Here is a 24,722-nt window from a genome sequence, read left to right on the forward strand (position 1 = left end):
TGGGGAACCGCTTCGCTGAGCACCTCCACTCCATCCGCCAAAAGCGGGACTTCACGGTGGCTGGACCTTTTAATTCCAATTCCCATTATCACTCTGACATGCCTGTCCATTTGTGCCATGATGAGTCCACCCTCAGGGTGGAGGAGCAACACCTTATATTCTGTCCGGGTAGCCTCCAACCTGATGTTACGAATATCGATTTCTTCTTCTGGTAAAAAAAAAACTTCCTTTCCTCTGCCTTCTTCTATTCCTCACTCTGGGCTTTTACCTCTTGTCACCTGCCAATCACCTCCCCTGGTGCCCTTCCTCCTTCCCTTTCTCCTATGGCCCACTCTTCTGTCCTATCACATTCCTTCCTCTCCAGCCTTTTATCTTTCCCATTCACCTGTCTTCACCTATCACCTTCCAGCTATGCTTCTTCCCCTCCCCCCACCTTTTTAGTTTGACATCTTCTCCTTTGCTTTCCAGTCCTGAAGAAAGGCCTCGGCCCAAAACATTGACTGTTTATTTATTTCCATAGATTCTGCCTGACCTGCTGAGTTCTAGCATTTTATGAGTGTTGCATTGGATTTCTAGATTCTGCAGACTTGATTGTCTTTAGTATTCTGCTCCTTCTGTGTATCTTATGATCATTTGCAAAGATACAAAGTGCCATGACGTGCTGAGGCTCTCGGTTTTGTGATAATTTTGTTGCCATGCTCTGTTCCATTAATTTGTCACATTATCTGTCCTTCCTAGAAAAATTCTTTATGCCGTGGTCGGCATTGGCCATCCTATAAGCCTTCCATCATCCTATGGGAAAGTTTCGTGAAGCCAGAATGCTTGATTGCCAAAACTTGCAAATAAAAACGAATACTTTATTTGGCTAGCAGTGAAATGAGTTCTCTCTAACAGAAACAGAAGCAGAATAGAGTTTAATATCACTGGCTTGTCCCTCTAGGGGAAAGGCAACTCTGAATTGGGTGTTGTATAATGAACTAGCTTTGATTAGGGAGCTTAAGGTAAAGGAACCCTGAGGAAACAGTGATCATAATATGATATAATTCACCCTGCAGTTTCAAAGGGAGAAGATGAAGTCAGCTGTATTCATATTACAGTGGAGAAATTGGAATTACAGAGGCATGAGAGAGAAGCTGGCCATAGTTGATTGGAAAGGGACACTAGCAGGGATGATGGCAGAACAGCAATGGCTGGAGTTTCAACTCAGAATGTGCAGGATAGATACATACGAAAGAAGAAGCATTCTAAAGGGATGATGAGGCAACCATGGCTGACAAGGGAAGTCAAAGACAGCTTAAAAGGAAAAGAGAGGTCATATAATATAGCACTTCCCAGAGGACCACAACCTTGTCATGGTTTGGAAACTTGCGTGCTTCAATGACCCGGAGATTTATGATGGCTTGAGTCAGGGTCACTTATGCCAAACAGGTCAAAGGGTAGTTGCTAGGCTAATAGTGGTCCATTGGTTCCTCAGGTTCAGGGGTTCAGCTCAGGGCTAACAACCCTGACTGGTCAAACAAAGCAGTTATGGAAATAGCATTGAAGAATCTTTTCTATATCTGTGTGCAACAGTATTCGAGAATCTTCATCCAGGACTTGCATGGCTGACAGTAGGGAAACCCGAGAGGAAGCTGCTGGCACGATGAAGGAAGCCCTGAACACTGCCAAGACCAAGCCTGCATAAAAGCAAAAAAGAGGGCATATAACAAAAATGAGTGGGATATTAGAGGATTGGGAGCTTTTAAAAACCAACAGGCAGCAACTAAAAAAACCTTAAGGAGAGCAAGGATGAAACATGAAGGTAAGCTAGCCAATAATATCAAAGAGGATACCAAAAGGTTTTTCAGATATCAAGAGTAAAAGAGATCTGAAAGTGGATATTGGGCCACTGGAAAATGATGCTGGAGAGGTAGTAATGGGGGCAAAGAAATGGTGGGTGAAGTAAATAAATATTTAGTATCAGCCTTCACTATGGAAGACACTAGCAATATGCCAGAAAATCAAGAATGTCAGGGGTCGGAAGTGAGTGTAGTTGCTATTACTCAGGAGAAGGTGCTTGGGAAGCTAAAAGGTCTGAAGGTAGATAAGTCACTTGGACCAGATGGACTATGTCCCAGGATTCTGAGAGAGGTAGCTGAAGAGATTGTGAATGCATTAGTAATTATTTTTCAATAAACACTAGATTCTGGAATGATTCCAGAAGACTGAAAAATTACAAAAGTCACTCCACACTTTTAAGAAGGGAGGGAGGCAGAAGAAAGGAACTGGTAGGCCAGTTAGTCTGACCTCAGTGGTTTGGAAGATGTTGGAGCCATTTTTATTAAGGATAAGGTTTCAGGGTATTTGGAGGTGATTGGCAAAGTAGGCCAGAGTTAGCATGGCTTCCTTAAGGGGAAATCTTGCCTGACAGATCTGTTGGAATTCTTTGAAGAAATCACAAGCAGTATAGACAAAGGAGGGTCAGTGGAAGTTGTTTACTTGGATTTTCAAAAGACCTTTGAAAAGGTGCCGCACATGAGGCTGCCTTAACAAGATAAGATCCCATGGTGTTACAAGAAAGGCAATAGCATGGGTAGAGCATAGGTTGATTGGCGGGGGCAACGAGAGGGAATTAATGGAGCCTTTTCTGGTTGGCTGCTGGTGACTAATGGTGTTCTGCAGGGATCCTTTGGGTCCAATTTTTTCATGTTCTATGTCAGCGATTTGGATGATGGAATCGATGGCTTTGTGGCCAAGTTTACAAACGATTCAAAGACAGGTGCAAGGGCAGGTAGTGTCGACAAAGCAGGGAGTCTGCAGAAGGACCTGGACAGATTGGGAGAATCGACAAAGTGGCAGATGGAATATAGTGCAGGAAATGTATGGTTGTGCACATTGGTAGAAGGAATAAAGTGTAGACTATTTTCTAAATGGAGAGAAAATTCAAAAATCTGAGGTGAAAAGGGACTTGGGAGTCCTTTTGCAGGATTTCCTAACAGTTAACTTGCAGTTTGAGTTGGTGGTGAGGAAGGCAAATCCAATGTTAGTATTCATTTTGAGACAACTAGAATATAAGAGCAAGGCTGTAATGCTGAGGCTTTTTAAGGCATTGGTCAGACTGCACTTGGAGAATTGTGAGCAGTTTCGGGCACCTTATCTATGAAAACATGTGGCATTGGAGAGGATTCAGGGGAGGTTCATGAGAATAATTCTGGAAATGAAAGGGTTAAAGTCTGAGGAGTGTTTTCATAGCTCTGGGCTGTATTTGTTGGAGTTTAGAAGAATGAGGGAGGATCTCATTGAAACCCATTGAATATTGAAAGGCCTGGATAGAGTGGATGTGGAGAGGATGTTTCCTATTGTGGGTGAGTCTAGGACCAGAGGGCACAGCCTTGGAATAGAGGAACATCCATTTAGAACAGAGATTGAGGAATTTCTTTAGCCAGAGGGTGGTGAATATGTGGAATTCATTGCCATGGATGGCTGTAGACACCAAGAAATTGAATGCACTATATTTAAAACAGACATTGATAGGTTCTTGATTAGTCAGGGCATCAAAGGTTACAGTGAGGCAGCAGGAGAATGGGGTTAAGAGGGATAATAATTCAGCCGTGATGGAATGGTGGAGCACTCGATGGGCCAAGTGGCCTAATTTTGCTCTTATGGTATATGTCATGAAATTTGTTGTTTTGCAGCAGCAGTACATTGAAATACATTTTAAAAAACTATAAGCTTGTTGCCTTCTGATACATGATTAAAGAAATGCAGATTATATTTTAAGCTTACGGATGTAACACAGAGACTTTATAAGGCATTTCTCAGACAACATTTGGAGTATTGTGAGCATTTATCGGCTTTATAAATAAAATGATATGCTGATATTGGAGAGGGTCCAGAGCAGGTTTACAAGAACGATCCAAGAAATGAAATATCCTAGGGATTTCTTAATCCAGAGGGTGGTGAATCTGTGGAATTCACTGCCATCGATGGTTATTGGGTATATTTAAAGTGGAGGTTGATAGGTTCTTGATTAGTAAGGCCATCAAAAGTTATGGGAAGGCGGCAGGAGAATGAGTTGAGAGGAAAAATAAATGAGCCATAATCGAATAGTGGGGCAGCCTCAATGGGCCAAATGGCCAGATTCTGTTTCTATTTCTTATGGTCTTCAGGAGTAACCTGACAGAGATGGCAATATAGCCAATGCTGCAATATCAGTGTGAAGCCCTACAAAAGAGAAATTACACCACGGCTCTTCAGGTGATGGAGAATCCGCTGTTCTCCTATAACTATGTTTTTATTATTATGTTTATTCAAGGGGTGTGGATTTCACAGGCCGAGCCAAGACTTGGTTGCCCATTCCCAATTGTCCTTCAGAAGATGGTAGTGAGCTGCCTTCTTGAACCTCTGCAGTCCTTGAGGTGTGCTTATAACAACAATGTTGTTGGGGAGGGAGGTCCAAACCTTGACCCAGTGCCAGTGACACATTTCCAAGTCAGGATGGCGTGTGGCTCAGGGGACAACTTACGGGTAGTGGGAGCTCCTCTGCTTTTACTGCCCTTGTCCTTCAAGCTGGTTGAAGGCGTGGATTTGGAAGGTACTGTCTAAAGAGTCTTGGTGAGTTGTTGCAGGGCACCCTGTAGATGGTGCACACTGCTCTCACCCTGCGACAGTGGTGTTGTGTTCTTCCTTCAGTCAGCAGCAGCTACGAAGAGCAGACTAACAAATGGCCCCAATTGCTATCGGTGGGGTTGTCATTACAGAACATTAACAATCCTATCACGAGTAATGAAGTATTCCGATGCATTCCAATGATGAGCTAAGCTGCTAAATAAACACCACTTGCTTCAGTGCTGCTGATGCTATGACTGCACTTTCAGGTCCATTAGAGGATTAATCAATAACGCTTCTGCAAACTTGTTAAACTGAATGCAAGAACGTGTATGGGCAGGGAGGGAACCCAGGAGACCGAAGCACACCCAATTTCTCCTACTCTGCTCCAGAAGGCAGATTAGCACGTTAAAAGCATACAACTTGTATGTGTGCATGCCCCTCTGAAGGTGGAGACTTTTAAATTCCAGCACAGATCCTGAAGCTGAATTTGGGAATTTGCAATGCCTGACGATTGCCAGCTAGGCATATAAAGCAATAATGAAAGTTACCAGATAGTGTGGCATTCACCATCAGGTAAGTTTTCTCATGATCCACAACCAGGCAAGCATTTGGGGTGTGCAAACCCTTGAAGATGATAAAATGGGAGCTCTATTGGGGGCATGAGTGCAGTCATCTGTTGCCTGCAGTTGCGGGAAGCCAGCACACTGGAAATCTGTGTCTGAGATGGGACTTTTCTCCTTAAAGAAATCAAAATAATAACCATTCCTTCGTGATCAAAGACCTGATGAACTCTACGACTCTGTAGACTGAGAGAGATGATGTTTCAGTCACCTAGAATGACTCAGTGAACAAGAAGCTGAGAGTCATTGTGACACCAGCCTCCACAGAATGAGCAGTCCAAATAAAAGAGCATGGTGGAAGAATGTTACATATCTCGGTGATTACAGGCTTTGAATACCTAACCAAGCAATGGTATTTACATTGAATCAGTCCAGGTACAATGTGGCATCTTTGAAGACGTTCTGCACGTGGGCTCCTCGCGGCTCTTGTAAATACATGCTGGTATTTGTGTACATTTTATTCCATATATATACTTTAAACTCTATTTTTATATAATTGTTGAATGTTGCTGTGTTTTTGTGGTATATCACACACTGTTCAACACACCACAGCAAATTCCTAATACACGTAAATGTATATGGCAAATAAATTTGACTCCTGAAGACCATGACTTTGCCTTAAAGTCCCTGATCCTCCCTGTGGCCTGCAATAGCTCCTGCAACTTCTCCAGCAAAATGGCGACAGTGAAGTGACCACTCAGCTAGATGCCATCACAAGCACTGGCACTTGGAAGGGACACAAACCACTCAGGGCTTCTGGTGTCAGCAAAATAATCCTTTTAATAATAAGTGAAATAAGAAAATGGCAGGCTGTGCTCCTTGTTCTACCCAGCTAATTCCACAATGTTATTGTGTGGAGTCTATATTGGTAAAGGTTGGAAACTTACACAACAAGTGAAGTGCCCGTCAGATGCTAGAAAATTATCAGGCCAAGTACCTAGTACAATTTTGCAATTGGTATTGCAGCAGAAAGAAATGATTGCCAGCTCAATTTAATCCGACTGAGATCAAAATTAGATTGAATAGTGCTTTGAAAAAAATTATACTATATACTTCTTCCCCAGTCTTTTTCTTTTTTTCTCCCCCCTTCCTCCCCCTCCCCCTCTTAATAAATATCAGAGCTAAAGTTTTACTCAATCATTTGACATTTTATGCCATCCACTGTATCAGATAGGCAAGTTGTGTAAATGCCACAGCCCCAATACAAGCTGCGAAGATTGCCTCGCTTTTACACCATATCTCATTTTAATAGCACTTTAATGTTACTACTATAAGTAACAAAAAAGTGAAAGATATAATGTTTACGCTCAGTTATTCTTTACATTCTTGTGTTTGCCTAGTTTACTTGCAGTCCCTGTAAATTCAAATTGAAATCAAGCATTGATGCAATAAACATCCTGCACGTATGCAATTTTCCACACACAGTAATCTTCACACAGTTTCTTTTTACTTCTTTTAATGCTGTTTGTTCATATTGAAAGTGATAAGTACAGTTAGATTTATATCAGAATGAAGTAACATATTGTCAATACTAGATCTTTCGAGAAAATGGCCCTTTAAGTATACCAAGTGAAAATTCTCAAGCCAATCAATACATATGTTTTGATCTGTTTCTATGTCTCTCCAGTAATGGGCAATAGACATGGGCGAGTTGTCTTCACTGAACTTGGTCACCAATGTTTTAGGCCTCCATGATGTACGTTGTTTTGATCGCCGCTCAATATCAGCTTTCAGAATCAATTTTATTTAAATACACCTGTTAGATTAATTAGTAAAGAGATAAATTAAAAGCTGGTGTATATTTGTGGATTTCAACGTACACATACTCCAATGCCCCAAGAACAACAGCCTGGCTTTTGAGTTAAACCCCATTTTCCCCATTCAGCCTCAGGTGCCTATCTATACAATCTACAAGCCAATATCCACCCATTTTTCAGTCATTGGTTGCTAACATCAGGCTGTAAGCATGCTGTCTGGTTTGTTTCTCTGCTCTAGATGTCAAAGATATGGGAAGCGTAGACAAACCTTCCCAGCACTTCATGAATCCAAACTAACGAGCTTCCTATCAAAGCTACATGCACTACACATTGGACATGTGTAGCTTTGACCAAACTGAATGCAGATGACTTGGTAGAGCATGCAGGACACCAATCACCAGTGTAGTGTCTGCACCCCATAAACATCCTTCACTTCCCTCATGGATCTGGCTCCTTAGATTTCTGTATGTACAGGGATGGGCCACATCCATAGGATATTCAGTTGTGCATCTCCTTAAGCTTTCACCATGCTGACACCACTGGCATCCACTGGAATGTTCATCAGTCCAACTTTCTCCACCTTCCTCCTAACTGCAAAACTCTTGTGTACCGGGGCTCCAACCGTTGCAAAGGACACATGTACCGCACTGAGGGTAGGGTTCACCTGCATCTCCAATCCGGAGCTGTACACATCTACAAATGAAAAATTAAGCTGACGTTAATTTCAATGGTGAATAACACTTTCGACCACAATTAAAATGGATTCTCCAAGAGAAAGTCACAGCACTGGAAGACCTTCCTCCCTTCTTTGTCTGAAAGTTCTAACTTTCGTTGAATTTGATGCTCATAGATTGTCATAGTTCCCCCATTACCTTATGCCAGTGTAATTCTCAAAATTGTGTGCAAACAAGCTAAGTGTTCTTTACATTGTTTTCTAAATGAGACATTACAGCATAGCCTCAAGTTAGATGATTCAGTTGACTGCACTCAAAAGTATTATGTTGGTTGTGATGGATTTTGGAATATCTTGTAGTCATGAAAGTTGCGATTTAAATGCAATTTATTTCTTGCTTGTTGATTATTACACTCCTAATAAAGGCACATATAACTCACTCCAGGTGCATACACTGGATCTCTAAAGCAAAAATCAATATCACATTTGCTATAATCTTTTACCCTCCCTCATAGCCGATTTAGAGCTCGTGAAAAGTCCTCTTTTTGAATCAGAAGTCAATAAACACTACTTAGGATGAGTTACCTGAAACAAGCTCTGCTACAAAATCGGCAAGGGGTAATGAGCTTGAGTGGAGCGACACAAAATTCCACGCACAGTAGCCTGACTATATTATGATTTCATCAACTTGCAATTTTGGCTTGTTTAAAAAAAAAACATGATACCATTGTAGAAATTGAGTGAGCGTTCTACACAGTTATCTGCCTCAACAGCCAGTTCAGCTAGCTTAAATGTGTAACAATGTCTAACTTGTCATACCAGATCTTTTCCAAGATGCATCAAATTTACAACAGCTGAGTAGTGTATTAATAGCAGGGTAAAGTGAGGATAAAGACTAAAATGAAGGTGGAAGATTTCTATTGCACCACATTAACAACCCCTATAACATCTGCCATAACCATAACACTAGTTGCTAATAACGAGGGGGTGGGTGTGTCTTCAATCTCAACTTGCCTCCCCACTGACAGAAAGTAGCTATTGATGGAGTATGGTGCAATGAAGAAAAGACTTCTCCAACACTGATCCTATGCTGAGCTTATCAGTAGTTCTATGCCAAGGGCTGACAACCAAATAACTGATTTTTCATCGGATGGGTTGAAACTTTCTCTATCTTCAGAGATTATTTGGATTTTGAGTATTCCTAAAACAGACCCAACAAATGTAACCTCCTAAACCATGAACTTTAATTTTCTGCAATAGGCTTTGATGTGGCACTTTATCAAATGCCTTCTGGAAATCTAAGTACATGTGCCGGATCCTCTTTATCCACAGCGCATATCACTTCTTCAAAAGAACATCAATGAAATAGTTAAACTTGATTTCCCTTTCACAAAGCCATTTTGACTGCCTAATTGCTTAGATTTGTTTTTCCCCCAAAGTGCCCCACTATAGCATCCTCAATAATGATTTATTATTTTATATCACATATATTCAGCCAAGTGGCCTGTTGTTTCCCCATTTTTTGATTTCCTCTCTTTTTGAATAAAGAATGTACACTTGCAACATTTTCAATATAATGGGACCTACCCCAAAGCCAGGTGAGATTGTAAAATTAAAAACCAACACATCTCATTAGACACTTATTTTAAGACCCTCGGATGGTCCAATCAAAACCCACAGAATCTTACACCCACAACTTGCTCAGTACCACCACCCTTAGGGATTGTAATCCTCCTGAATTGCTCCCTCTGTTCCTGTTTCAGATTTGTGGTTGTTTCGAGAAGTTATGTAGGCCCTGACCCACCCCCAGGTGAGAGCTCTACAAGTTGGGCTCAGTCAATGGCTGCACTCTGTGAATAAATCAAGACTTAATGTAGCTCTGTCTTTGTACCAGCGATGTACTTGTCCTGCTGCTGTTCGTCTGAGAGATTCCTGAAGGGTTTGTTGAGGTCTTTTCCGAGAGCCATCTGGTTCCTCCTTTTAATTTCACCCTTCTGTGAGATTTTGCCTTCTAGTTCATCTGCCCAAGACAGATTCCAGTCCCAAACGAGAGCAGGGTCAGATTCCGGGCACACACTCATGACCTCTGATCCTTCTGTTGGATTGTGGGAGACAGCATCAGGGAAAGTAGTCGGCAGGAAGGAGGATGAAGAGAGTGCTAGAATTAGAGAAACAAATGGATTCAAATCAGAATCATCTTATACTGAGAAACAACTCATCGTTGAAAACTAAAACATAAGCATAAGATGCAATGAACTAAACTAATACAGACCAAGAGGCATATCAAAGAATTCAAATAACAGGAACATTTTAAAATTGAAGAGCTAGGTGAGGATGAAACCACAAAGGCCAAAGACTGACGGTATAAATTACATTAGAGATGTTACCCAGGCGATAAGAATTGTCAAGGATTCTGGCTGCTCTCTGGTACCTATGAAACACATGCTCCCAGAACTTGTGTGTAGGTTCATTCAAGCAACTTACAGACCATGAGGACAGAAATAAGGGGAAAGGGGGAGAAGCAGAGTGAGAGATGGGCAGAAAGAAGTTGAGGCAGAGTGCGAGAGAGAGGGGGGAGATGGTAGGTGAGGAATGATAGGAATCAGACGCAGGTTTATTATCACTGACGTCATGAAATTAGTTGTTTTGTGGTTAAAATACTATAAGTTACAATAATATATAAAAATAAATAGTGCAAAAGGAGACTAAATAGTGAGACAATGTTCATGGCTCATGGACTGTTCAGAAATCGGATAGCAGTGGGGGGAAAACTGCTCTGGGTTGAGTCTGGGTACCTCCTCCCTAATGGTAGGAATGAGAAGAGGGCATGTATTGGATGGTGAGGTTCCTAAATACTGCCTTCTTGAGACATCGCCTTTTGAAGATGTCCTCAATGCTGAGGAGGCTAGCGCCCATGATGGTGCTGGCTGAGGTTACAATCCACTGCAACTTTTTCTGATTCTGTGCAGTAGCCTCTCAGTACCAAATGGTGAGGCAACCAGTCAGAATGCCCTCCACATTAAATCTGTAGAAATCTACTGGCCTTTGGTGACATACCCAATCTCCTCAAACTCCTAACGAATGTTCCATGATTGCATCAGTATGTTGGGCCCGGGATAGATCCTCTGAGATTTTGACGCCAAGGAACTTGAAACTGCTCACCCTTTCCAGCGCTGATCCTTTCATGAGGACCAGTGCGTGTTCCCTCGACTTCCACTTCCTGAAGTCCACAATCAATTTCCAAATCTCACTGACACTTAGTGCAAGATTGTTTTCACACCACTCAACGAGCAGATCTGTCTCTCCTGCACGCCTCCTCTTCACCATCTGAGATTCTAGCAACAGCAGTGGTGGCATCGGTGAATGTTTAGGTGGTGTCTGAGCTGTGCCTAGTCACACAGCAGGTCAGTGGGCTAAGCATGTGTCCTTATTCTGGTTGAATGTTGCCACAACAACATCTCATTCAGTGTCAGCTAAACTAAAGAGCTGATTATTGACTATAGGAGAAAGAAGCCAAAGGTCCACGAGACAATCCTCATCAGGGGATTTGAGGTGGAGAGGGTCCATAACTTTAAATTCCTTGGCATTATCATATCAGACGATCTGTCTGGGCATGTCATCTAAAATTCTGACAAACTTCTATAGATGCATAGTGGAAAGTATCCCGACTGGTTGCATCACAGCCTGCTATGAAAACAACAGTTCCCAACAATGGAACAGCTGCCAAAAAGTGCTGGACACAAGTCCAGTCCACCATCACAGGAAAAGCCCTCCCCACCATTGCACACATCTACAAGGACAGCTTCCACAAGAAAGCAGCATCCATCAAGGACCCCCACCATCCAGGCCATGCTCTTTTCTCACTACTACCATCGGGCAGGAGGTACTGGACCCTTAGGTTCTACACCACCAGGTTCAGGAACTGTTATTACCCTTCAATCATCAGGCTCCTGAAGCAATGTATAACTTCACTCACCTCAATTCTGAACTGATTCCACAACCTATGTACTCACTTTTAAGGACTCTGCAACTCATGTTATCGGCATTATTTATATATTTATTTGCACTGTTTGTCTTCTTTTTTTTGGTTTTTTGTCAATCTTTGTTGTGTGTAGTTTTTTTTTAAATTGATTTGATTGTATTTCTTTGTCCTACTATGAATACTTGCAAGTAAATTAATTTCTGGGTAGTATATGGTGATATGTGTGGCGCGTGGTCAAGTGGTTAGGGCGTTGGGCTCACAATCTGAAGGTCGTGGGTTCGAGTCTTGGCCGAGGCAGCGTGTTGTGTCCTTGAGCAAGGCACTTAACCACACACTGCTCCAGTCCACCCGGCTGAAAATGGGTACCGGCAAATGCTGGGGGTTAACCTCACGATAGACTGGTGTCCTATCCGGGGTGGGAGGGCAGTGAGTCTCGTACTCTCAGTTGCTTCACACCACAGAAACCGGCATAAGCACCGGCCTGATGGGCCACAAGGCTCGGGACAGACTTTGAATATACGTACTTTACTTTGAACTTTACTCACAATAGCGGGAAGCCACAGCAGGGATGGATGAACGTGGGATTCTGGATACCTGAGCTGAACAAATATAAAGGAGGAATAAAATGAGAAAGGAAATAAATTGGAAGGATGAAAATGCTGGAAAAGAATTATATGGAAAAGAATCAGGTGTGTGAAGGAACAAAATGGGGAGAAGAAATACAAGGAAAGGAATATCAAGAAAGAATACATTGGTGGGAAGGGAATAAGATTGGGTGACAGGAATATGGGGAGAAACACAGTGCAAAGGAGGTGAAGAAGGAACATGGGGATGGTAAAGTTGGAAGTAGGAACAAAGCTGGAAGCAGGGACATGGTGAGAAAGAAATGGAGGGTGATGAACTCACAGCATGGAGAGGAACATGGAGATAAAAATGAGGGATAGAACATGGGGAACAATGGTGAAAAGTAAAGAGAAGAAACTCAGAGGAAGGAACACAGGATAGTTAAGAAACTTCGAGGAACACGGGGAACAGGAACATGGGTCGGGCAGGTGGATGGCATAGGCATAAATTAGAGAAGGGAGATGAATATGTGCTGAAGGAACATGGGGAATGAGATAAGTGAATAAATGTGAGGGTGGATAGGAACATAGGGGAGGGAATGTGGCAAGGGAAGGAAGACAGAAATGGAAGAGCATGCAGAGAGAGGATTGTCAGGAAGGATGGAACACAGGGGAAACTGATGGTAAACACAGAAGGCAATGGAACAAGTTAATCGGCTGGTGGAGAGAGAAAGAAGTGTGTATGTGAACGAGTAGGTCAAATTGCTGATATGGAGGTAACACAGAGGACGTTGGAGATGTGGATTATTACGGGTAGACACATGGAGGGACTTCACACGTAGGTACTGAGCCAGACAGCATATATTTGAAGTTCTCTTTAGTACAATTTGCCTGTCTATACTGTATCTATTTAATGACTCAGTCCACTAATCTCACTGCATTTCATAATGATAAACACAAGCATCCCACTTTTGTTTTCCTTCCAAAATATTCTCCCTCTGACTCCCCTTCTTTGTACATCAGGGTCAATTGTCCTTTTGCTTAGATCTCCAGAATCATTTTTTTTTTAGGAACAGGGATGAGGGGGAAATTAGACGTCAGGCTGCCTTCCAAGCCTCCACTCCACATTCAAAGACCAACGACGTGGACGTGGGACATCCATGGTTGGATGTCAGATGTCGGACCAGCAGAAAGTGGATGGGGACAGCACCCCTGTCCCCCCACTCCAGAGTCAGCAAAATGACAGCAGAATCCAAAGTCAGGGAGTTCTCGGCAGGAAGGAGGGACGAGCTTTGATGACCCGGTGTTCACAAATCGGTGAATCTGGACTTTGACGCCTAGTGCTTGGGTTCCCGCCATTGGCAATTCCGTATTTTGAGGCCTGATGTTTGGTAATTGGCATATCCTGGGATCTAGGCCTAAGAGTCGAATCAGAAGTCCAAAAGTTGAGGCTTGTTGGCTGGAGCCAAGTCTGCGTCTCTTTGTGCGCCTACTGGGGAGGACGAAGTCTGGTGTCTGAAGGCCTGAGCCCAATTCTGGTGGAGGTCTGCTCTCACTGCACATAAACAGCTCCTCCGTGGAGAGAGTTAGGAGCACCCCAAGTTTCATGGAGTGCACCTAGTCCCTCAAAACCACCTTTTTAGTCAAGAAAGCCCTGCAGTGTCTCCACTTCCTAAGGAGATTGAGGTGAGCGAGCCTCTTCCTCCATTCTAACCAATTTTTACAGGAGCATGATCGCGAGCATCCGGACCAGCTACATCACTGTCTGGTACAGGAATTGCAAGGCATCTGACTGCAAGAGCCTACCAAGGATTGTGAGGACTGCCCAGAGGATCATCGGGGTCTTTCGACCACCCATCCAAGATATTTATCAGGAGTGCTGAATATGCAGTGGCCTTAGCATTATCAATAATCCTTCCAACAATCTCTTTGACCCCCTACCATCAGGCAGGAGGTACCACAGTATCAGGACACGGCCTGTTAGAATGGGGAAACAGCTTCTTCCCGCAAGTAGTGAGACTACTGAACTCCTTGCCACATCCACGTCTCACCACATATGAAGTGTCAGTTGCATTATACTGATTACCTTTTAACTTTTATTGTAAATGCACCTTATTATTTGTGAATTTATTTGTGGTAATATTACTTTATGCGTTGTGTGTATGAGTTATATGTACTGTGTTGTGCACCTCAGCCCAGAGGAGCATTGTTTTGATTGGTGGTATACATGAATAAGGTTGAATGAGATTAAGCTCAAACTTGCATGTTGTGGGCATGCTATTTTGGCATTTGAATGCATAGCAACACTTATGGGCTGCCCCCAGCACACCCTTGGACGTGTTGGTGGTTAATGCAAATGACGTATTTCACTGCATGTTTCAATGTAAACATAACAAGTAAACTTGAATTATTCTTCAAAGGTTCACCAAAGCATTTTTATGAGGGTAATGTTCCAGGACAGGCAACAGTGATCAAGCTGGTTCCACTTAACAATGATAACTGGAACTTTGTTGGACATTTTAAGGTGAATAGGGATTTTTAGTAGACATCAGGATTAGAAATTTAGCACCTAAATTGATCACCAATCACCATATCTAAACTGCTGACACAATGGGTGAGCCTCCCTTGGGAAAGAACCCTTTCCCAGTAAACCATTGAGGGACTGAGGAACACTCTCTTCAATCAATCAATCAATGCCATTTTAATCGTAAAACAATGCCTGTAAACTAGGCAAGGCAGCTCGAAGCACACACAAATCCTGTGAGGATTGTATCATCACTTCGCTCAACTATAAAGCTGAATGAGGCCAGGGCAGATTTAGGACACTGAGAACAAATTAATTAATTGAGCAACAGACAGTGCTTCAATCGGCATTTCCATTGCACTGTCCTCAGATCAAATCCTAATGCTGCCGTAAATATCACAGCCTGAGAGACACAAAAAAGACCAGTAAACCCTGACCTCAATTTAAATGCATTTTACAATTACCCAGTAAATGGGAAGACAAGCAATCCAATAAAATAGGACTTTTACGTTTCATTTAATCCTTGTAGTGCAGCAGCAGGAAAGCAGGCCGGATGCAAAGGTCAGAAGAATAGGTGTTTATCATCGTGACATGTGCACCATGCAGTCCATTTGCAAAGACCTTCAAAGCAGCTTTGAATGGTTCAATAAAAATGGTGGGGGGGGGGGTGGAGAAAGACTACTGTGCCAGAATAATTCAGCCCTGAAATTCCACTAGGTTTCTGCCCACACGTCCATTGGACAACCAATTAAATTCACAGACATCCCTTAGAAACAGTTCTAGTTGTCCACGTTTCAAAAGACCCTCGAGGTTGTGAGTTCAAATCTCACTCTGAACATCCAAGGATACAATGTGGGCCGGCACAACTAAACAACGCTAAGGAAGGTGAAGCATTAGAAAGGGATACAAAATCCTGGATGAACTCTGCAGGTCAGGCAGCATTTATGGAAAAGAGTGAACAGTCGGTGTTTTGGACTGAGACCCTTCTTCGGGACAAAATAGCTTGTTGTTTTGTTTGAAGAATAGCACAGAGTTCTCCTGGAACCCTGGTCAATGTTTATTCCTGAATCAAATCCATAATTTACCTACCTGGTCATCTGCCTAACGTGTTCACGGAGTCTGTCTTATGTGGATATGCCCGGTACGTTTCTTAGTGTATAACAGTAATGTAATAAATTTTTATGAAACCCAGGTACTGAAAATCTACAATAAAAGCAGAAAATGCTGAAAATACTCAGCACACCAGGTAGCAACTGCAAAAAGAGAAGCGGAACCACAAAATTTAATTGGGTGTAAAGCACCCTACCACATATCTGGATATTGAAAGGTGCTATGCAAATACAAGTTATTTTACACTTCTCTGCATCCTTTGGAACATCAAGTACAGAAAATTCTAAAGATGTTGCATCAAGGTCAGAGGTTTGCAATCGAATGTTTGATGTAACTTGTCTCTTTCTCCCCCCACACACAACTGCATTTATAAGGATTTGGCTTTTAATGCTTGGTCAGGTACTGGTTTATCAAATTGCGCCAATGGAGGATATTAAGACACACTGGAGATTGTATGCTGAATTGGAAGCTTCTTTGGGATATTTATAGCAACTAAAATGCTTAGAGTTTTCAAACATTTGCTGGTTGAAATTACAATGTGGGAAAATAAGAATAGCAACCTCGGCAAAATGCTTTGACATCCTATTTACAGCCTTACCATAAATAGACTTATCACACAGTGTAGCTGACTTCAAACACACTTCCTCTGAAATAATGCTGATTGCATGTTTTGCTATTATAATCTCCGCTTCCTGGTTCAGTGGTCTGACTGTACAGAACGTGTTGGCCAGAACACTGCACTTAATGCAAAAATCCCTCCAGTCATAAATCATACTGAAATATGCCTGGGTAATTACCTTGTGCGGAGCATCCGTCTGCTGACTGTGGAATAACTCAAAGAGGAGTTGGTGGTGGTGCAGGGCCAATCCACAGTAAATGGTAGAAGGATGAGTCAGCTCAGAGAGAATGTCAATGCGGACGTCCTCCCTCCCCCCCCCTCCCATCGAGCAGAATATTCAAAAGCCTGAAAGCATGAACCACCAGGTGATATGTGCTTTGACGTCGGAATTGATGACTTTATGGCCAAGTTTGTGGATGATACAAAGACAGGTGGAGGGGCAGGTAGTGTTGCGGAACAGGGAGTCTGCTGAAGGGCTCAGACAGATTAGGAGAATGGGCAAAGAATGTAGAGAAGTACATGGTCATGCAAAGTGTAGACTACTTTCTAAACAAGGCGCCAATTCAAAAATCAGAGGGGCAAAGTTATTTGGGAGTCCTTGTGCTGGCTTCTCAGAGGGTTGAGGAAGGCAAATGCCATGCCAGCATTCATTTTGAGAGGACGAGAATAAAAAAGCAAGGATGCAATGCCAAGGCTTTATAAGGCATTAGTCAGACCGCACTTGGTGTATTGTGAGCAATTTTGGGCCCCTTATCTAAGAAATGATGCGCTGGCATTGGAGAGGGTCCAGGAGGTTCATGAGAATGATCCTGGGAATTAAAGGGTTTATGTATGAGGAGCGTGTGGTGGCTCTGGGCCAGTACTTGCTGGAGTTTAGAACAGTGTTGGGGGGGGGGGGGAAGATCTCATAGAAACCTATCTAATATTGAAAGGCCGAGATAGAATGGATGTTTTCTATAGTGGGGGAGTTTAGAACCAGAAGGCACAGCCTCAGAACACGAGGATGTCCCTTGAGAACAGATGAGGCGGGACTTCTTTAGCCAGAGGGTGGTGAATCTGTGGAATTCATTGCCTCGGATGGCTGCAGAGGCAAATCCTTGAGTATATTTAAAGTGGAGGTTGATAGGTTCTTGATTAGTAAGGCTGTCAAAGGTTACTGGGAGAAGGCACGAGAATGTGGTTGCGAGGAATACTAATTCTGCCATGATGGAATGGCAGAGCAGACTCAATGGGCCGAATGGCCTACTTCTGCTCATATGTTTTATGGTCATATAGTCTTATGGCTCAAAAACACCTTTCCTGCTGTTACAAGACTATTGAACAGTCCCATAGAACGATTAGATAGACCCTTGACCTCACAACCTACAACTCTACAGACTCTGCAACTCTTCCTCCTTAAGTGCATAAGTATATGGCTTCATTGCACATTTTATTTTGCACTATTACTTTTTAAATGGACATTTTGTATTCTCTTTCCTACCTCAATGCTTACGTTTTGTATTTTCAAGTATGTATTTCTGATTGAGCAACCTTGCAACAATAATCTCCTTCAGGATAAATAAAGTTTTATCTTATCAATGACTTGCACCTCACTGTCTGCCTGCACTGGGCACTTTCTCTGCTGCTGCAACACCTTGGCTGCATTGTCGTTTTGCCTTATACGACCTCAATGAAATGACCCATTCAGGTGGCGTGCAAAACAAACTTCTTCCCCTGTTCCTCAGTGCACGTGACAGATGAACCAATTTACTAACTGGGGGAGATGGAAATCTGCTGCAGGTTGCAATGCAGGCCTGGATCCCAGAGGTTGGCCAGACAGCCAATGTACTGCCTCTGTACGGCCATGGAAGTGGCAGAGACAATCAGAGCCTCCTCAGCATATCCAGCTGTGTGAGTTGTCTGTTTCCACAAGTTTTACTTCCACGGTTCTGCCTGTCTCTCTGTAGCTGTTACACATTGTTATTGTTTTACTTTGTCCTACCTCAACATACCGGGTAATGACCTGATCTGTATGAACAGTATGCAAGACAAGCATTTCACTGTATCTCAGTATATCTGACAATAATAAGCCAATTCCAATTACTCCCTGGTCATGAAGCACATTAAACAGATGAGGGAGATGGACAGTGCAGCAAACTCAGCAAACCAAAAAATATGCAGACTAGTGTCTCCCACGGGTCAACACAAGGCGACAACACCCTTCAAAGGGAAATGAGACAGATCCTCAAAGAAAACGTTGGGGAATAGGCATAGGGAATTAAATGGCTCCTCACTGAGTAGTAGGCAGACATACACACACTGGAGTGAAGTGTCTATACTGCATAAATCAGCATTGGGAAGTTATGTAATCATATTGTCTCATTATTAACTCTTAGAGACAAAGACATGATCTATGGAGAAAGGCCCTTCAGCCCACTGAATGTGCTCTAACCCATTTATACCAATCCTTCATTAATCCAATTGTGTTTATTCTCCACGCATTCTCAGCAACTCTTCTCCACGTTCCACCACTCACCCACACACTGGGGGTAGTTTGGAGTTGTCAGTTAACCAACAAACCCCATGTCTACGGCGGAGAACCCAGAGAAAACCCACGTGGTCAGCAGGAGTATGTGCAAATTCCACACAGTCGAGAACGTAGATCAGGATTGGACACGAGTCTCTGATACTGTAAGGCAGCAACTCTACTAGCTGCGCAACTATGCCACTCCTTTGACGAAGTGGGATGGAAGGGGTCTGTAGGACCTTTAATGAAAAGATGCAGTTTACTTCCAAAAGGCCTCTTCCAAAGTTCCACATGAGAAACTGGAAAAACTATCTGCCAAAGGAACTCAGCAGGTCAGGCAGCATCAATGGTAGCAGAAAATGGGCAGTCGATAGTTCGGCTCAAGACCTTTCACACGTCGCCAGAGGAGAAAATGTTCACTAAACTCAGCACTGTAGGATTCAAACTAAATCCTGGGAATGGATGAAGTGACTGGAGGACTGGGAGAAGCATAATGTTGAACTGGTGACTACAGTGAATGGGGTTCTGAATCACATCTTGAACCGCTGAATTTCTACCTATATCCAGCACGCTGATTCTGTTTCTACAGGCATCCAGCCAAAGGAAACTGGTCCAAAAGAAACAGGCAGAAGAAATAAGGCCTTTTTTGAAACACAGCTGACTATAATCTGGAACTCACTACTTGGGAAAAAGATGAAACAAATTCAACTTTTGAAAAGAAAATGAAGAAAATTTCCAGCTTAAAAAAACAAGGACAATGGCTCATCAAAAGAGCTAGCTGAAGGACAAAGGGCCAAATAGCCTCCTCACACCTTATAATTCTGTACTGGAATGGGAATTGAAACTATAGGCTCCTGACACAAAGGCCAGGGTGCCACCATCAGGCTCACTAGACCAGCTGGGATATGCTGTATGGCCTGTCCTTCTGGATCCACTTAGTGATCCCAACGTGATATTCAGCATAAACGTTAGCTCTGTTGAAATGCCACAGTGGGATGTACCTGTGTAAGGAGTTTCCTTCTCCGGCTGTGTCAGCCCAAAGCAGAAGCTGTCTACTGCCACAGCCAGTGCCTGAGCAAAGTTGGCGTCCATGAGGAAGGAGCCATCAGATGAGCTGACCATGCTGCAACGGGCACTGGTGAAATTGTCCTCAGACACTGAGCCCCAGCCGTTGGCCAAAGACCCCGCCAGGGAGCTCTCGCACTCGCTGAGGCTGGAAGTCGGGCTGTGGCAGGACCTGTGAAAATATCGGCGCAAGTTCACGCGGGCAACCTCCATGTCCAGGTCATCATCATCGTCGTCATAGTCCGCAGTGTCTGTTTCCAGGTCAGAGAGTTGTGGCCCGCAGATGTACCCGTATGTATGGGGAGGTGAGAAAGGTCTTTCAAAAGTGGATACATTGTCTGTAAAGTGCCTGTAAGTAAGGAAAAACAAAGTTTCATCAATTCCCATCACCAGCAGCTTAACTTGCAAGTGTCTCTATAACTGATCAAAAGTATTAAAACATTTTAAAATACTTTACAGCAGCGCTACACTTTGAGCATTGGCAACAAAGAAAAAGTGGGAAATCACAGAACTAGCTTTTGGAGGAAATTCTACAGCTAAAGATATTGGCAACTCAAGACCAACAGGATGGAAGAAACCAAGGGTTTCCATATGACCAGAAGGGTTGATCATAGTTACTCAAAAGTCGAACAAACCACAGAGGTTACCCACATTAGACAGAGGCTGCTAGGGAGGATGGAACGATCAAATGCACATAGTAGGAGCAAGGGTAGGCTACTCTGCCTCTCAAACCTGTTCAAACAGTGGCTAGTAAGCAGAATTCGTTCACTAAAAAAAAAATCACCCAAAGAACCCTCAAAATGAGAATGAGATTAAAGTATTAGATTTGCAAAGTAGTGGCAAAGGCATGCTGGGAAAGAGCAGCTATTGGCGGACCCAATTTCCTTGCTACCAAATTCAAAAGAAAATAAGAGTCTTATGGTTTTTAAAAGTTATGCCCCATTTTATGGACAATATTTAGCCCCTCCTTTAACTTTACTAACCCGGATAAACTAGTCATGAGAACATTACTCTGTTTAGAAGCTTCCAACATACAAGCTAATTGCTGTAAATCCTCATGTCAGAATGTGTTAGGTAACCCTGCAAGAAGGTAGTGAAAGGAACACCACAAACATATTGCCTCAGCTTGATTTTTTTTAGTTTGACTGTAAATAACAACACACTAGAGGGGCAAATCATAAACACAAGAAGTTCTGCAGATGACAGAAAATCCAAAGCAACACACACAAAATGCTGGAGGAACTCAGCAGGGAGCATCCATGGGAATGAAGAAGCAGTCGACGTTTCAAACCAAGACCCTAGACAATGGTAATTATCAGATCATTGGTGACATGACATAGAATGGTCCACAAAAACTAGACCACGTGCTGTGTTTGTGCTTATACCCACACAGGCCTTCTCCTCCCCTCCTTTTATCCCAGCCTTCCCATTATCCATGTTCTCTGCTCTTCATCTCAACTATTCTTTTTGAGAGCATACTTTATATTGTCACCAGTCTATGGGTAAGCAAATTTCTTCTCAATTCACTCTGGAAGTGGTACATGAAAATGTTATGTTCACAATCCTGGCCTGAGGAGCATGCTTTCTCCATGTACACTATCGAGTGCCAACATATTAGATCCTACTATTGAGGGAGTCTATTTAAGGGGCCTCTGTTGAGTCACACTTCAAACTTCTCAGACACACAGAACAGAGACGCGCCCTTGCGCCCATCCGGTCTACACTGACCATCAAATACCCGTTTATACTAATATACTGATCCTATTATCAATCCTTTTTTATTCTCCCTACAGTTCTCATCAACATGCCTCCCCCCCACCAGATTCTGGAACTCACCTACATCCTAGGGGGAAATTTACAGTAACCAATTAATCTATTAACCAACATGTTTTTGGAATGTGGGAGGAAACCAGAATGCATGCAGCAAATCCACATGGTTATAGGGAGAACATGCAAACTCTACAGGGACGATACCCAAAGCCAGGATTGAACCCAGGTTTCTGGCACTGTGAGGCAGCAGATCTACTAGGTGCATCACTAAGAATTTCTCTCATCCAGAAATCCTCAAGTGCGGTGACAGAAAGTTTAGAAAAGCTGAAGATTCCTCCTCAAACCTTTGGTTGCTCTCGCCTGTCAGCTCCAGATAATGAGCTACTTGTTCTGGACGGAGACCCTCCTCAGCATTGTTCGTAGACAGGGGGAGAGTGGCAGTGGACTGATGGCTGTAACACGTGGTGTGAGTTGACAACTTGTCTCCTGAAAAAGAGCAGCAGTCCTTCCTCGTTCTTCTTGGTGAGACCCTTTTTGATTCAGAAGTCTTTGCAGATTTGCTTTGCCTGAAACAAAGACCAGTACCAGTGAGCCTTTCCCTTGAAGTTTCTCTTACTGAACGTCCTTGTGTTGAGGAATGGGTACTAAAGAAAATCAGAACAAGCACAAGTCAACCCACAACCTTGTGCTTCTCTCCCACATGAAGCAATTCTTAAAACACACCATTTTACCATGTGCCTTTAAGCCTCCTGTATTGTTTGGATTAAAATTTTATTTGTTAACAGCCCTGTGATATTCTGTAGGTTACTTTTCAATGTTAGTAGCTTGAGATGTAAAGTGGTTGTTGATGTTCAGGCCCAGAATCCTTCGCTTCATTCACTTTATGTTTAAATCAACCCTTAAGGGTTAAGTGGCTCTGGAGTGAGATAGCTGGACATAGTAAGAATAGCTGATTTTCTAAGATACATTGTTTTTCTTAAACAATTCAATTGCTGCACAGTCATTGTCAAAGCTTGCAGTTAATATTCCACATTTATTTACTCGTGAACTTGAGTTCCTTCACTGCATGGAGTTTTGAACCCACATTTCTGGATGGCAAGTCTAGCATTCTGCATTGCTGGTCCTGTTACAGCACTGTTTTCCTACCATGCATCCAGATCATAACTGCTTGGTAACTCAACCTCTGCCTCTGTCCTATATCCCTTTTTAGAAATAACCATTTCTTAAAAAAATCTGCTCCTTTCTCTCTTCTAAATTGAAGTGATCATTTCCATAGCCTTATGAAGGACATGTAATAAATTTCCACCACCTATGGGTGTAAAAGTGCTCCCTGATTTCACCCCTCAGTGGCACAGGCCGAACTTCATGATAATTCCTTGTTCCAGAGGATGAGTAACACGCCAGATTCCGATCACCAAACTGAGTAGTGGTGAGAGTACTACTGCAACCAGGTCCATTCCTACTCTCATCCAACATCTCACTCAGTTTGGAGGAACACCAACTTTGTCTCCTTATCTCAAGGACAATGAAGCAACTTATAGCACCATTAACAACTTTCCACCTCACATGTGATATCAGAATGGGGACGTCAGTAGTGTGGCTCTCCCACTTTCCTTCAAGGTCATGGATAAATTCTCCACCTTTCTCCTCTCCACTATGCTCAGAAATATAAAATGACCCTTACCTTTCTTCTGTGCCTTGGACCTCTCCTGGTTCCTCTACAGGGCGAGGGGGAGGAGGAGGAAGAGCGTCAACAAGTTTTAGTCCGAAACCATGATGCTGGGCCTTTGGGGAACAGAAAGTCTTCAACACTGGCTTCCCATCACCTGCCAAAGAGACATCGAGGTTAAAGGCACAGGCCAGCACTTGGAAACCTAATTCAGCCATAACTCCATGGTCCTATTGTAATGTACAGACTCAGATGACATGACATCACTTCCCTGGCAATGTTGTCACTTATTGTGCAGAACATGAATGTCAATATTAATGACAAACACCAAGAAACGAGACTGCACCACACCTCACTTCTTTATACTATGCATTGATGACTGAGGATTCAGCATACGGATTACAAACACTGCCATTTTCCTTCTGCATCCACTGTGTATCCAAATCAGCCCGGGCTATCACAGTGGGGCTGAATGGACTGCTACATGCAGCTCAATGACACCAGCATGATTTCCAACCTGCACAAAAGCCGGTTTCCATAGCACAGGTGAAGTCAGTCTGGAAGAGACCAATGGCATTCTTCCTGTCCATTGACCCATAGTTATCCCTCAGGTAGTATCAGAAAAGCCGATAACTTGGGCATTTATTCTGTTGCTGTTTCTAGGAGATTACACAGTTTAGCTCTTGCATTCTACACGATGCAGTGCACCTACTCAAACTGGCTCTCACTTCTTTGAGCAGTTTCAAAATGAGATGGCCATACAAGCCACGTCCCATCAATTGGTTGGTGTCTTGTTGAGGTTTAATTGACACACAACCATGCTGAACTTCTTCACTGTGTTCTCATCTCTAGAACGCCAGTCGCAATTGAAGTCAAGGAAATGGGTGACTGAGAGCTGTTGCGGACATGGTGAGCTGAAGGTTCGGTTCTCATGCTGCAAGACCATGACCCTATATTCAGCCAAGTTGACCTTGCTCGGTGAAGGACTTTACTCCGCGTACTTTGCAACGGTGAGTGTACAAAAGAGAGCTCTGGACAAAAGTTCCCAAACTGGATGTGGGCACTTACCTCCTGCTGCCCTGATCACTGCCCCCATTTTCCACCATATATATATCCTCCAGTGCTTGTCCACGGCGCCGTTTGCCAATATAAAGCAACATCCCCTACACTCCCAGACCACCCCCTTAAACTCCTGACCGCATCCAACAACTGCTTGGCTGAGTGGTGTCACAACAGCAGCCTCTTACTCAATATCAGCAAGACCAAGGAGCTGA

The 24,722-nt window shown here is 43.1% G+C and overlaps 1 protein-coding gene across 2 annotated transcripts in view; it reads right to left on the reverse strand.

Annotated features, from left to right (window-relative positions):
• Positions 1–6,657: 6,657 nt before the first annotated feature.
• The window catches only part of robo4 (roundabout, axon guidance receptor, homolog 4 (Drosophila)), a 114,085-nt gene continuing 96,020 nt past the window's right edge, over positions 6,658–24,722 (reverse strand). For both annotated transcript variants that reach the window (XM_072238372.1, XM_072238373.1), the window contains 5 exons: positions 23,464–23,605; positions 22,124–22,345; positions 19,946–20,358; positions 9,532–9,798; positions 6,658–7,660 (listed from right to left, as the gene is read on the reverse strand). In XM_072238372.1, coding sequence (XP_072094473.1) covers positions 7,482–7,660; positions 9,532–9,798; positions 19,946–20,358; positions 22,124–22,345; positions 23,464–23,605 — 1,223 coding nt within the window. In that variant the 3' untranslated portion in view covers positions 6,658–7,481. The remainder of the gene's footprint in view (positions 7,661–9,531; positions 9,799–19,945; positions 20,359–22,123; positions 22,346–23,463; positions 23,606–24,722) is intronic.

The sequence above is a fragment of the Mobula birostris genome, chromosome 20, assembly GCF_030028105.1.
Source record: "Mobula birostris isolate sMobBir1 chromosome 20, sMobBir1.hap1, whole genome shotgun sequence".
In the NCBI taxonomy this organism is placed as follows: domain Eukaryota; kingdom Metazoa; phylum Chordata; class Chondrichthyes; order Myliobatiformes; family Myliobatidae; genus Mobula; species Mobula birostris.